This window comes from Lithobates pipiens, unplaced genomic scaffold (genome assembly GCF_037356315.1).
Source record: "Lithobates pipiens isolate NorthernLeopardFrog02 unplaced genomic scaffold, aLitPip1_a1.2 Scaffold_16, whole genome shotgun sequence".
Classification (NCBI taxonomy): Eukaryota; Metazoa; Chordata; class Amphibia; order Anura; family Ranidae; genus Lithobates; species Lithobates pipiens.
This window is the reverse complement of record NW_027507748.1, coordinates 614479919-614494576: the sequence shown is the minus strand read 5'-3', so window position 1 is coordinate 614494576 and position 14658 is coordinate 614479919. Positions and strand designations below refer to the sequence as shown.

The following is a 14658-nucleotide window of genomic DNA, read 5'->3' as shown; positions in this document are numbered from 1 at the left end:
GACTGTGCGTCAGTCCCTATACCGCTGAAGGACTGCTGCAGTATAGGGCAGCGGTCAGCAGTGGTGCACGTCAACCCTATCTATTGTGGACCGATAGCGGTCCTTACAGAACAGCAGACTGTACCGCACTCAAGCCTATGTACCGTAGCACCCTATACCAAGTTACCAGTCCTTATAAGAACTTTTGTGGACCAAGCAGGTTGTGTATTAGTGTTTAGCAGACTGTACGTCAGTCCCTATACCGCTGAAGGACTGCTGCAGTATAGGGCAGCGGTCAGCAGTGGTGCACGTCAACCCTATGTATTGTGGACCGATAGCGGTCCTTACAGAACAGCAGACTGTAACGCACTCAGGCCTATGTACCGTAGCACCCTATACCAAGTTACCAGTCCTTATAAGAACTTTTGTGGACCAAGCAGGTTGTGTGTTAGTGATTAGCAGACTGTACGTCAGTCCCTATACCAATGAAGGACTGCTGCAGTATAGGGCAGCGGTCAGCAGTAGTGCACGGCAACCCTATGTATTGTGGACCGATAGCGGTCCTTACAGAACAGCAGACTGTACTGCACTCAGGCCTATGTACCGTAGCACCCTATACCAAGTTACCAGTCCTTATAAAAACTTTTGTGGACCAAGCAGGTTGTGTGTTAGTGTTTAGCAGACTGTGCGTCAGTCCCTATACCGCTGAAGGACTGCTGCAGTATAGGGCAGCGGTCAGCAGTAGTGCACGGCAACCCTATGTATTGTGGACCGATAGCGGTCCTTACAGAACAGCAGACTGTAACGCACTCAGGCCTATGTACCGTAGCACCCTATACCAAGTTACCAGTCCTTATAAGAACTTTTGTGGACCAAGCAGGTTGTGTGTTAGTGATTAGCAGACTGTACGTCAGTCCCTATACCAATGAAGGACTGCTGCAGTATAGGGCAGCGGTCAGCAGTAGTGCACGGCAACCCTATGTATTGTGGACCGATAGCGGTCCTTACAGAACAGCAGACTGTACCGCACCCAAGCCTATGTACCGTAGCACCCTAGACAGACCAAGTTACCAGTCCTGATAAAGAGCTTTGTGGAACAAGTGAGTTGTGAATGATTAGCAGACTGCAGCAGAAGGGCAGCAGTCAAGTATAATATTCTTTCTATATTTGGAAGAAAGAATATTATACGTGTACAAGCCTATTACCGTACCACTGATACCAGTCCTGAAAAGAACCTTTGTGGAACTAATAGTAACAGCAAGTCTTTAAAATTATCCTCACTGCCTGACACACTGCTTCCTGCCTGTCCCTATACAAATTGGCAAAAAAGAGTAGGCTGGAACGATTAGCTGGAACAGCTCTTTTGTGGACCTGATAGTAACAGCTAATGATGATGATGATGATGATGATGAAGAAAGACTAATCTGGCTGAGCTGTCCCTAAAATAGCAGCATACAGCGCTCTGTCCCTTTATCTAAACTGACAAAAGAAACTCAGGCTGCTGACCTAACACCTATACCAGTCCTGAAAAGAACTTTTGTGTACCAAATAGCTAGCGTTTTCTCTGTCCCTACTCCACACAGGATCCTTTCCCTACAGTGACAGAAGAAAGAATGTAAAATGGCCACCGGATCGGGTGTATTTATAGGTTAGGGGGAATGTCCAAGTGTCCATGAGCTGTCATGTCTCAATTGGTTGTCCTGTAACACATGATAAACGTGTCACGAAAGGTTAAAGTTCTTGTATACATTAAACACGTAAGTCCGCCGGGGCGAACGACGGAAAAAGGCGTTCGAACCCGCGGACGGCGAAAGTCGGAAATTCGCCGCGAAACGACCGCCGGGCGAACCGTTCGGCCATCACTAGTCAGCAATATAGCAACCTACTTAATCCTCTCATGACAGTTATACCTTAAGGGAAACCTGTCGTCAGACTATTCATTAAAAAAACAAACAATATTCCCTCCAGATTATATGTGAATTTAGCATTTTTTTTGCATGTTATTTACCTATAAAAGCCTGCCTTGCCTAGACATCCAAATGCTTTGAGACTGCTGCTGGCCATCACCATTCTGGATGGGATGTCAGCAGACTCAGAGCAGTCGCTCAAGTAGGACTTTATAGTATTTGCCTCCATTCCTTCCCCATCAGCTACATAAAAGGGAAGGCGAAGGGAGAGGCAGGGGAGCTGGGCCAGCATGTATTAGTATGAGTTATTATACACTCCCAGAAGTTAACATGATAAGAGGGTGGGGACTGTGCTGGGGAATTTACTCTTCTGGAGTAGTCATATTTTCTAGCAAGTACAAAGCATATTATAAGTGAATAAAAATAATTTATGGAAAGGAAAACACTGCTAATAAACAATTAAAATACTTAATTTTTCTGTGTCTTTTCCTGTAATTCTTTTCAGTTCTTCTTGAAGTTGATGACAAGGTCTTTTTAAAGCTAAACTCCAGGGAAAGAAAAGGCCTCTCTTGTATTGGGATAACCCCCACACTGTAAGGATTAAATGGTAATTTAGGTCTGGGAGGCCACAATAAGTCAATAAGTCGTTTTCAATTTGTTTAATTTGATAGCTTTGTGGACATAACAATAATGCATAGATTATGTTTGTGTGATTTTTAGTATTCTGTATGGGTCATCTTCAATAATTGTTGCTCTACATAAAGATGGCCCTGAAACTGAGCTGCAGCACGGTGCCCAATACCGTACAGCGGTTTAACAGGACAGGTTTCATTCAGAACAGGCCTCGCCATGGGCAACTAAAGAAGTTGAGGGCACGTGCTCAGTGTCATATCCAGAGGTTGTCTTTGGGAAATAGACGTATGAGTGGTACCAGCATTGCTGCAGAGGTTGAAGGGGTGAGGGATCGGCCTGTCAGTGCTTAGACCATATGCCGCACTGCACTGCCACATTGCATCAAATTGGTCTGCATGGCGGTTGTCCCAGAAGGAAGCCTCTTCTAAAGATGATGCACAAGAAAGCCTGCAAACAGTTTGCTGAAGACAAGCAGACTAAGGACATGGATTACTGGAACCATGTCCTGTGGTCTGATGAGCTCAAGATACATTTATTTGGTTCAGATAGTGTCAAGCGTGTGTGTCACGGCAACCAGGTGAGGAGTACAAAGACAAGTGTGTCTTGCCTACAGTCAAGCATGGTGGTGGGAGTGTCACGGTCTGGGGCTGCGTGAGTGCTGCCGACACTGGTGATTTACAGTTCATTGTGGGAACCATGAATGCCAACATGTACTGTGACATACTGAAGCAGAGCATGATCCCCTCCCTTCGGAGACTGGGCTGCAGGGCAGTAATCCAACATAATAATGACCCCAAACACACCTCTAAGATGACCACTGCCTAGCTAAAGAAGTATAGGGTAAAGGTGATGGACTGGCCAAGCATGTCTCCAGACTTAAACCCTATTGACCATCTATGGGACATCCTCAAACGGAAGGTGGAGGAGCGTAAGGTCTCTAACATCCACCAGCTCCGTGATGTCATCATGGATGAGTGGAAGAGGACTCCAGTGGCAACCTGTGCAGCTCTGGTGAACTCCATACCCAAGAGGGTTAAGGCAGTGCTGAAAAATAACGGTGGCCACACAAAATATTGACACTTCGGGCCCAATTTGAACATTTTCACTTAGGGGTGTACTCACTTTTGTTGCCAGCGGCTTAGAAATGAATGGCTGTGCGTTGAGTTATTTTTGAGGGGACAGTAAATTTACACTGTTATACAAGCTGTACACTCACTACTTTTCATTGTAGTAAAGTGTCATTTCTTAATTGTTGTCACATGAAAAGATATAATAAAATATTTAAATGCTGAACAGGTCTAGCCAGCTACAGGAAGTGATTATTTCAGTTTATTCCCAAAAAAGGAGGTCTACTTGGTGCTAAACAATAGTGTGAACTTATTTTTCTATCAATTCTCCTTCCCCTAGTTGTATTTATCATTATAGCTAAAAGATCATATTTATAAGGCTTCTTCAAATAAATCCAAAAAACTCATAATTAAAACTTAAATAGTAATATACAGCATACACTTTCCTACTGCTCCTATTTCATCTCTAGGTCTACACTAATCCAGGAGCTCTACTCCCCAACGACTCCGTCTTCCTCCCTGGTTACAAGCAATTCTCTGTTGCTTATCAATTTCTTTAAAACTCCATTTCCTATTCCATGGCAGACCAACCCTCCAAGTATTTAAATATACTCTCAAAACCAATGTTTTTCAGGAAGGCATATTACATAGATCCACAGTCTATCCCCATATATTCTCTTGGATGTCTAGAACAGCTATTGTTTCATATGCTGTCAAATCAAACATTCTGTATTGTATATGATCTTTTTCCTAAATTTATATTTGAGTGTGTGTGGGAAAGGATCCCTTAGCAGAACAATGTGTGTAAAGGGCTGCTGGGTATATGAATATCAAAGAGTTACATGGAACATGAGTCAGCTCCAGGCACATTACAGTCCCTGCATCCTGTTTATCACGATCGCCCTGCAGTGTCTACAATCCTGAGCTTGTACAGTGAGCATGTAATGACAGAGAAACCTTCATTTCCATTTCCTCCTCACATCACCCTTTAATTAGTTATTTAACAGTATTTTCTGTTTGTGTGTTTTTCTTTGTGTATAATGTTAACCAATTAGCAATATAAAATTGTGAACACTAATGCTGGATCACATGGTATATACGCTGTCATATGCTAGCCCCATCATTCTAAGGTGACATTAACTTTAGCTCAAACTGCCAGGAAACACAAAATAAATTGCAGCCAACATTCCACTTTCATTTACTTTTTTAATGATCCCAGAACCACTTCCAAACAATATTATTTTGTGTGTGTGTGTGTAACAGTTATTAAAAAACTGCAATGTTTCAGGACCTCTGTTTAGCCGCGTACACACGGGCGGACTGTCTGGCCAACTTAGTCCGTCGAAACACATTTCAGCGGACAGTCCGCTCGTGTGTGGGCTTCAGCGGACTTTTTCAGCGTGCAGTCTGGCGGACTAAGTATTTCGGAATTTCCGTAATATTGTCCGTCAGACTTTGGTTTCAGCGGACAATCCGCTCGTGAGTAGGCTAGTTCGACGGACTAAGTATGGCGCATGCTCAGAAAGGATTTACACGGCGGAAGGGTGCTTTGCTGTGTATTGGACTTCCTATTTCTAGTCCCGTCGTACGTGCTGTACACGTCATCGTGCAAACTTTCGACGGACTGTTTGTGCATCGTGTGTGGTCAAGTCCGTTCATTCGAAAGTAGGACGGATTGTCCGTCGGATCGTTTGACGGACTAAGTTGGCCAGACAGTCCGCCCGTGTGTACGCGGCTTTTAAGTAGAACTATGGAGACAAACTGAGAGTTTTAATTTCCCCAAGATTTGGGCAAGATTTGGGCAATTTCAGCTATACGTTATACTATTTAAACTAAATGTATAGGAGTTATTGGGGAAGGAGAAATTAGGGTGTTTTTTTTTAAAGCAGAACATAAAATTCTGCATCAACTGTCCCCTGCCAGCTCTGTAATGAGAGCTGAGCAATCAAGCACCGCTGATCGTTAAGTTCTCCCCCTCCGCTCTGAGCAGAGAGCTGTGAAAGTCTGTCTCCAGCACTGGGCTGTGAATGGGGTGGGAGCGGCTGGCTCAGTCTCTCAGCGGCTCACTGTGAGACTGAGGCAGGTGACAATCTATGCTTCTGTGTGGATCCTGACTTTAAAGTTGGGATCTTTCCTGAGCCTGGACCGACCGAGTGATGTCTACTGACAACAGGCTTTAGCCCGCTGTTGGCTGAAAACGGATCACAGAAGTGCCGTACGAACTTCACTCCTATTATCCCCAGGAGGAGTATAGCCAAAATAGCATTAGCTATACTTAAAATAACGAATATATACAAAAATTGAGTTTGTCCACACAAACAGCTTACTGATAGCAGAAGAGAGCACAGTGATAACATCAACAGTGTGTTGTTGCTTCAGTTTCAGGAAGGGAAAGCTATATTATGCCTACCTTGGGTTACACTGGCTGAAATATTTAAAGTGGAACCAAGGGGTGCATATGTTACAAACTCCATAATGAATATTCCCTGCGAAGCGCACTGTCAAGTGCGCTGTTTGTGGAATATTATGTGACAGGACATACCATTGAAGTTCCACATGGTGTACACAAGGACTTCTTTCTAACATAAATAATCATGATCTTTAAGTGATTAGCCTATGTAGCGCCACCAAATCCTGAAACTGCTTCCAATCCTAAATGAGCTAACAGTCTAATGTTCTTACTATAGTCATGTACGTATACACAAGGGTTAACATGTAAGCCGTCTCTCACATATAAAACTAAAAAATACCAGTACTATTTCTCACAGCCTCCAATCAGATTAAGATTTGTCTTGGATACTTGAATGTGATTGGCAGTGTTGGTCATTTTACTTTAAAAAAGTAATTAGTTAAGTTTCAAATTACTTCTCCCAAAAAGTAATTGTGTTAGTAACTCAGTTACTACATTGGAAAAGTAATCAGTTACTCAGCAAAGTAACTATAACTTTTTTTTTCATATTCTAAGGGGCGGGTCTAGTAATACTGTAAGCGAGGGGTGCGTTCCCCCCTGCACGTCTATTTCCCCTCTGTACCCCCCTGCACGTCTATTTCCCTCTGTACCCCCCTGCACGTCTATTTCCAAAGTCACGGATCGGATCATTTTTCTGATCAGCAAATAATAATTGAATTTGCAAAAACCTGTGAAAATTCCACCACCATATAGTCCCCACTGTAATTTCCACAGTCTCCCCCACTGTAATATCCACATCTCCCCCACTGTAATATTTGCCGAGTATGGCTAGGTACGGCTGAGCATGGCTGGGTATCGCCGAGTATGGCTGGGTATTACCGAGTATTGCAGAGTATGGCAGAGTATGGCTGGATATTACAGAGTATTGCAGAGTATGGCAGAGTATGGCTGGATATTACCGAGTATGGCTGGGTATTACCGAGTATGGCTGGGTATTAACGAGTATGGCTGGGTATTAACGAGTATGGCTGGGTATTACCGAGTATGGCAGAGTATGGCAGAGTATTGGCTGGGTATGACAGAGTATTGGCAGGGTATTGCAGAGTATTGTCAGGGTATTGTAGAGTATTGCCAGGGTATTGCAGAGCATTGGCAGGGTATTGGTAGGGTATTGGCAGGGTACTGCAGAGTATTGCATGGCATTGCAGAGTATTGGCAGGGTATTGCAGAGTATTGGCTGGGTATTGGCAGGGTACTGCGGAGTATTGCAGGGTATTGCGGAGTATTGCAGGGTATTGCAGAGTATTGGCAGGGTATTGCAGAGTATTGGCAGGGTATTGTAGAGTATTGGCAGGATATTGTAGAGCATTGGCAGGGTATTACAGAGCATTGGCAGGATATTGCAGAGTATTGACAGGGTACTGCAGAGTATTGCATGGCATTGCAGGGTATTGCATGGTATTGGCAGGGTACTGCAGGGTATTGCAGGGTATTGCAGGGTATTGCAGAGTATTGCAAGGTATTGCAGAGTATTGCAGGGTATTGCAGGGTATTGCAGGGTATTGCAGAGTATTGCAGGGTATTGCAGGGTATTGCAGAGTATTGACAGGGAATTGCAGAGTATTAACAGGGTATTGCAGAGTATTGGCAGGGAATAGAGGCCATCAGATCTGTACAGAGAGGATACAGCGTCATTTGAGCAATCACATCATAAACTGCCGACGGGTGCACCAAGATGGCCGCCGCTCCGGAGCTAGGCCGAAACCGCAACCTTTCCTAAGGCCGAAGCCGCGGAGCGCTCCGGATCGTGGTGCATGATGATCCGTTGCGCCCCTAGTGGCGGTAGATGTAGTTGCGGCATTATGGCAATTACATCTACCGCCCCCCGTGGCGGTAGATGTAATTGCAGTAACGCCGTCCAAGTAATGGGAACAGCGTTACCATGAGGGGAAGAGTAATCAGTTAGATTACTCGTTACCCTCTAAACTAACGGCGTTAAGTAACACCATTTATTTTAACTCAGTTACTTACATTATTGGTGATACAGAAAACTAGCAAAAACAAGTAAAAAGTTACACTGCATAGACTTAGTACACCCCAGGGACTTAGTGAGGTTATTTTTGGATTCTTGCTACATTTGCTGCCTGGAACCTTTTAGTTTGACCCTTTTTTTGAATATATTTTTTTTGCATGTCCTGCACCTGGGAAAGTTCACAGTTGCATTTTGGGCACATCTGCCTTTGTATTTAGTTTAAAACTGACCATAGATAGCTTTGGTCTAGTGAAATACAAGTAAAGCTTCTCATTTTGAGGGTTAACAGTGGTTACCAGGTATTATTAAACCCTAATGCATCAGGCAGTCAGTGGCATCATTGTAAAATCTTCAGTCTGTCAGAAGTAACACCTGAGTGCCATTGTCAGCATAACACAAGGATCACAGTAAGGTAGTAGTAGTTCTGATGATTAAAAAATGAACAGAAATGTCTCCAACTGTCACTTGACATATCTATCCTTCTATGGCCAGCATAAGTTCAATTTTTCCTCTTGTGTAGTTGGTTTACTTAAGTCAAATAGATTGATAACTTTGCAATGAAAGTTGCACATTGCAAGGAAATTTTCTCAGAGTTTAGTGGGGTGAAGTTCTGCTGACTTCATTCATCCAATCATGTTCAAGCAAAAATGTGGGGTATTTTTTCCTTGCACATGATTGGGTATTTTTGCAAAGTTACATTTCACCTCCCATGCAAAGTGCAACTTCCCTTGCAAAATGCAACGTCACTTGCAATGTGGACAGCCTATTTTCTTTAGTAAATCAACTCCTTGGAATCTAATAAATATAAGGGTAGAGTAAAATAAATTTCGGAATAAAAATTAGAAATGTTGAACTTTTCCACTAGACAGCCTGTTTACAACCCACCCCCTCTGTGTGCTTGGGCAGTGTTAAAAAACAAGTCACCTTAGAAATTATTTCTCTGTATTTAACAATGGTTGCAGGACACTTCCACCAACCACCCCAGCATAAGAATAGACCAGCTCTGTAGGCTGGGGCACATCAAAGCCTTGAGAGTTCAGCTTGAAAAGACTGGAAATATCCTAAAGTTCTTATCTTGTCCCTGCTTGAGGGAAGCCATAAATTCCACAAGCTTATTACATTATTCTCTTGGTTACCCAGTGTACTGACCAAATGTTTTTATTGCCATATAATCACAACCTTGCCAATAAAAGCCCTACTGGTAGCACTCAATAAAGTGTAACCTTTTTGTTGTTGTTTGCTATTGTGACACTATTTACTAAAAAAAATCTATCATCGGGTGAAAAGCTGCATCAGAATGTTTCCATTTTTTTTCATGCATTAATTTTATTTTAAATAGGCAAAGAAGGGATCTTAAGATGTCATCCTGATTTGGCCGGGAGAGAACTAACAAGTGGATCATTAACAATAGAATCCCAGCAGGAGCAAAGACAAGCTGGTCTCACCACCCTTACAAGTGGAGAACGGGAAACACTTGTCCTCCTAAATTCTCAATACAAGACCAAGTTTGGATTTCCCTTTGTCATATGTGCTAAAATGTCAGATAAATATAAAATTATGGAGGAAATGCACGCTCGCCTTCAAAATGATCCATTGCAAGAACTTCTAAAGGGCATTGAAGAAGTTAAGAAGATTTGTCATTTGAGGGTACAAGAGTTGAGTAAAGGTGTTCTGATGCCTACAAAGTTGTAATTTGTTTTCTTTAATTTCCAAACAAAAAAGTGTAATCAAACAGTATTACCTTTTTGTTCCTACATACTTAAAAAATATAATAGTTAGACACAATACTCAAAAAATTACACTGTGGCATATTTTGAAATCTGTATGTTTATTCCGTCAGATTGGTGAGCCTCATATCAACGTTGTATTGCCATTTTCATGCATGCTAGGAATTGTAGTTTCACAAAGGTTTATCATTCTATTTCTCTAAAGTGTAATGTGCTGAGCTGGAGGTCAGGAAAAGTATTTACATTTTTAAAATAATGAGGGTCAGTGATTATTTTTTTAATGTATGTAACAATCCCTTATTTAACAGACTTCAGGTAATTATTTAGCTCCTGCCACGCTTAAATGTAGAAGCTCCAACAGATCCTTCCATAATCATAAAATTATATATTTTTTAACTCTGAAATGAGGCACTGAGGCACATGCCTATAGAGTGGATTACAAGTGGTTAAAGTGGTTCTATATTATGGTTTTGTATCATGTTTTACAGGTGTAATAAGTGTTCCTAAATGTCTTAAGTTGACCTTATGGAAAAGTGCAGAACAGTGACATAAGAAACCCTACTCCAACATAACATGCTCTTACGTGTAAATAAAAGCATAGGAGTTACTATGTATCTGCATTGCTTATGTCTACATTTTTTGTATCTGCGGGCAACTTCAATAAAACACATTAAAAAAGAAAGTTTATGAGTTGTTTATTTAACCACTTTAAGATCAGGCCTATTTCTCAAACTTGTTGCTTACACGTTAAAATCTGTTTTTTTGTTAGAAATTAATTACTTAGAACCCCCAAACATTATTTTTGTTTTTTCTAACACCCTAGAGAATCAAATGGCGATCTGTGCAATACTTTCTGCCACACTGTCTTACAAGCACACTTTTTATGGAAAAAAATGAATTTTTTGAATTAAAAAATAAGGTTTCTGTACATGTAGAATTTTTTTAATGTCGCATATGGAGATTTTTAAGGGTAAAAGTTTGTCGCCATTCCACGAGTGGGAGAAACTTTGAAGCGTGACATGTTGGGTATCAATTTACTCGGTGCAACATCGTCTTTCACTATAAAAAAAAAAATTGGGGTAATTTTACTGTTGCCATATTTTTTAATTCATTAAATTTATTTTTTCCAAGTGTGCTTGTAAGACAGCGTGGCAGAAAGTATTGCACGGATCGCCATTTGATATTCCTCGTCAAAAAGACCCCAGATCTCATATTTACACTAAAATGCAATCAAAAGAAAAAGTCCCTTTAAGAGCTATAGGCAGAAGTGACGTTTTGATGTCACGTCCGCCCTGCAATGGTATGGGGCCGGGTGGGAGCCATCTTCCCCTCACTCAGCTCCATACCTAACACGAAAGAGGACTGATCACCTCCGCCGCTGCCGTCAGCTCCGGTAAGCAGTAGAGGTCACCGCAGCACGGCGGGGGGCCTCTCCCACCGCCGATAAAAGTAATCTCGTGGTGAATCCACCACAGAGACCACTTTTATCTGAAAGCCGACCACCTGCTGAAGAAGAAGATACTGGGGTTATGCCAGTTGTTGCTGCCATAACAACAATATTCCTCTTTAAAATACCGCCATATAATGACGGTGGGCAGTCCGGAAGTGGTTAAGACAGATTGGTAAGGGGCAGGTAAGGAGGCCTTTATAAAGAAAGGGAACAGAGGGTGCACGAGCCTAGCGCATTACCTTTGCGACAATTTATTATTTAAAAAAAAAGATAAAATATACTTACAAATGAATGAATATTTCAAGCAAAATATAGTGGAGCCGCATGATCTGCTGGCAAGTAACAATTGTGGAAGGAGTCAAAAAAATCTGCTGCATTTCAGGAGATGTCCCCTCTTCTTTAGAGCTCTATATTTTATGATTTTTTTTAAATAATAAATCATTACAAAGGTAATGCACTAGGCTGGTACACCCTCTGTTCCTTTTCTTTATAGAGTTCCACTTTGATTTTCCTGACCTGTTGTGAGTGGCAGCATAGCCAATGTGGTAACTGAATCAGTGGAGACACATTTTCAACAAGCCACACAGTAACTTCTCAAGTGCAGGAGTATTGGTTTTCTTTTATAAGGAGGCATTTATCACTGACCATACACTAATTGTAAATTCAGCCAGTTCAGCAGGAACTAGCTTAATTTTAATTAATGTATGGCTATCTTTGCTTGCTAGAAGTTGATCATTTGTTTGACTTCTGTCGATGGGACTTGTTGGAAAATTTTCCATCAATCAGTGGCTGCAAGCAGTTTGCTGGGAGGGGGGATTGCTCCATCCATCTCGTTTGTGTAGATGGAAGAATCTGTAGGCTTGTTTCATTCTGCCCACTGGCTGACCAAAAACCAAAAAAAAATCAACAGTGTATGGTCTGCAGGCTGAAAAACCACCCATTTATGCTTCCTAAATAGATAGTGGGGATTGAGAAATCTTCCTTGCTGGCTACTGTATTCTGATAGTTGCTTCTCCCATGCCTGTCAGAATTCCTGAACAGTGCCTATATCTGATTAGCTGCAGTCAATGTTCGGCTTTGAATTTTATGCTTGACTTCATCAATTTTTAGATCAAATTTTGTCAAGCCAGGTGGTGCCTACAGGGCCACCTAAGGTTTGAATTCCAGCTGAATACTGCAGTAATTAGCTGAAATCAAAGCCATGTATGGCCGGTATAGGACAGAAATCTATATACTCACACACTCTGATACAGTGTTTGGAATGTCATAAAATATCCACAATGAGTTCCTAGGTAATTGGTCTACCACAAAACATCAACCCATCTCTCTGGTAAGGCCCTTTGTGACATGGGAAACCCTATTTCTTTAGGGATGAATGTCTGGAACACAGTAGAGCTGTATTTTGCGCCTTCATCCCTGAAGGGATAAGGCCCTGAATGTGAGTACCACTTGGCACGGTGTTCAGCCCCATCAAGCTGCAGCTTGCCAGAGACTTTGGCAGGCAGCAGGTAGTGGTCCTGTCCCTCCCATGTACGCTAAAACCATAGGCGTGCACATGGGGTGCGAATGACCAGGAAGCCTCTCAGCACAGAGCACTTCCCATTCATTCATACTATGTAACTATGTAATTGTCCAGTGCAGCTGAGGCTGTAGAGATAGGGATTGGGGAATCTCTGTCACCAGTCTTTCTTTGGCTCAAAAGTGAGGCATAAGGGGTCTATTTAGACCCCTGATATTTCGCCAAAGCCCCCAAAGGGGTTCCTAAATAAAATTGTAAAAATATATATATATATAAAAATAAATACATCCACTGCCCTACCGACACTGTCCTCTTCTCTACTGACCAAAATGTAAATATTCACCAGCACACCAAGAATCTTCATTTACATGGTAACTGGTTACATGGTACCAGCTGTTGTAGCGACCACCAGCTTGATACTGGAACATACACAATAAAATGTAAATATTCGCCAGCACACCAAGAATCTTCAGTTACATCAACATTTTTATTTATTGAAGAAAGATCACATCACAGACAGTGTAGTGCAAAGTTTCAGAGCCACGCAGGAACCCTTCGTCTGGAGCATGCCTGACGAAGGGTTCCTGCATGGCTCCAAAACTTTGCACTACACTGTCTGTGATGTGATCTTTCTGCAATAAAAAGAACATTTGGATGTAATTGAAGATTCTTGGTGTGCTGGCGAATATTTACATTTTATTGTGTATGTTCCAGTATCAAGCTGGTGGTCGCTACAACAGCTGGTACCTTAAGAGCTCATTTCAGGGATGTATGCAATGGGAATATGGACTGTGGGCTTCTCTACTAACTGACTAATACCATCCATTGTCCTACTGACACCAACCTGTGCCCTACTGACACGTCCACTGCCCTACTTACTCCATCCATGCTTTAATACATTTTAAAATGTTTTTTTACATTTATTTATAAGAGTATGTGTGTGTCTGTGTATATATATATGTAGCAGCCATAACCCTTGGCAGGGTGGCCTTAACTTTTGGGCTTACCAGTTACCTCCACTTGGCTTGTTCCTCCACATCTAGGGGTTCTCAGAGTTAGTACCCAACAGCTTTGGACGCTGACACCATAAAAGTCCTTTAGAAAAGGTTTTTATTTGCAAGGGTAACATCCAACAAACACAGTCTCGTATGGGAACAGAGGGCAAGGGTGAAGAAGCTCAGTCACCTTGAACTGTTAATATCAGAAAGTCTCTAATACCACCCAGAGAGTAGCTACTCGCAGCTGGGCACTTCAAGGCTGAACAAATCTCTTGCCAGAGATTATGGCAGTCAGCACTTTGATCCAGAATTTGTGAAATCTTTGACTTGAGTAACTTGTAACAGAAGTGAACAGGAACCTTTTTCCTCAGTACCTGGAACGTTCTCTGTTTCCTTGGCAGAACTGGAAAAGCGTGGATTCATCAGTGTCCTTCACAACCCAGCAACCAGGCACTTCTCAGGATGCCCTCCTCCGAAGAGTCCTCCCCCGGTCACTTACACGAGCTGCGGTGCCCCTCCAAGCCGAGAGCACCCGCTGGATGCCATGAATCCTCCGCCAGTTACTGCGCCTCAGACCAGCCAGTTCCAAGACTCGGGAACAGACGGATCCCTACCCCAGACCAGGCGGGTCTATTGGGGTTAGCCAACCGAAGCATGTTGCGGAGCGACGAACGCTCCTGTGACCGGGACCCCTCGCGGGGCTACCCCGGTCCAGAATCAGGAACAGACCGCTATGGCCTCACGAACGAACGAACAAACGAATCGAGAACACGTGACTTCAACATCTTAAGTACCCTTCCCCAGACTCCTCAGCGGGGCACGGGGAAAGCTGATACCTAAAACGTCCAACCAGGCCTGGTTCTAAGCCTGTCATGTGCACCTAACTGTACACATGATCAGGCAGAACTCTAACACAGCCCAGCCAAACTGATGTCA

The 14658-nt window shown here is 42.6% G+C and overlaps 1 protein-coding gene across 1 annotated transcript in view; it reads left to right on the top strand.

Moving 5' to 3' along the window:
- Positions 1-10437, top strand: part of URAD (ureidoimidazoline (2-oxo-4-hydroxy-4-carboxy-5-) decarboxylase) — a 64967-nt gene extending 54530 nt beyond the window's left edge. Inside the window, exon 2 of the mRNA XM_077484074.1 lies at positions 9368-10437. Within this exon, the coding sequence (XP_077340200.1) occupies positions 9368-9720 (353 nt within the window). The 3' untranslated portion in view covers positions 9721-10437. The remainder of the gene's footprint in view (positions 1-9367) is intronic.
- The last annotated feature ends 4221 nt before the right edge of the window (positions 10438-14658 follow it).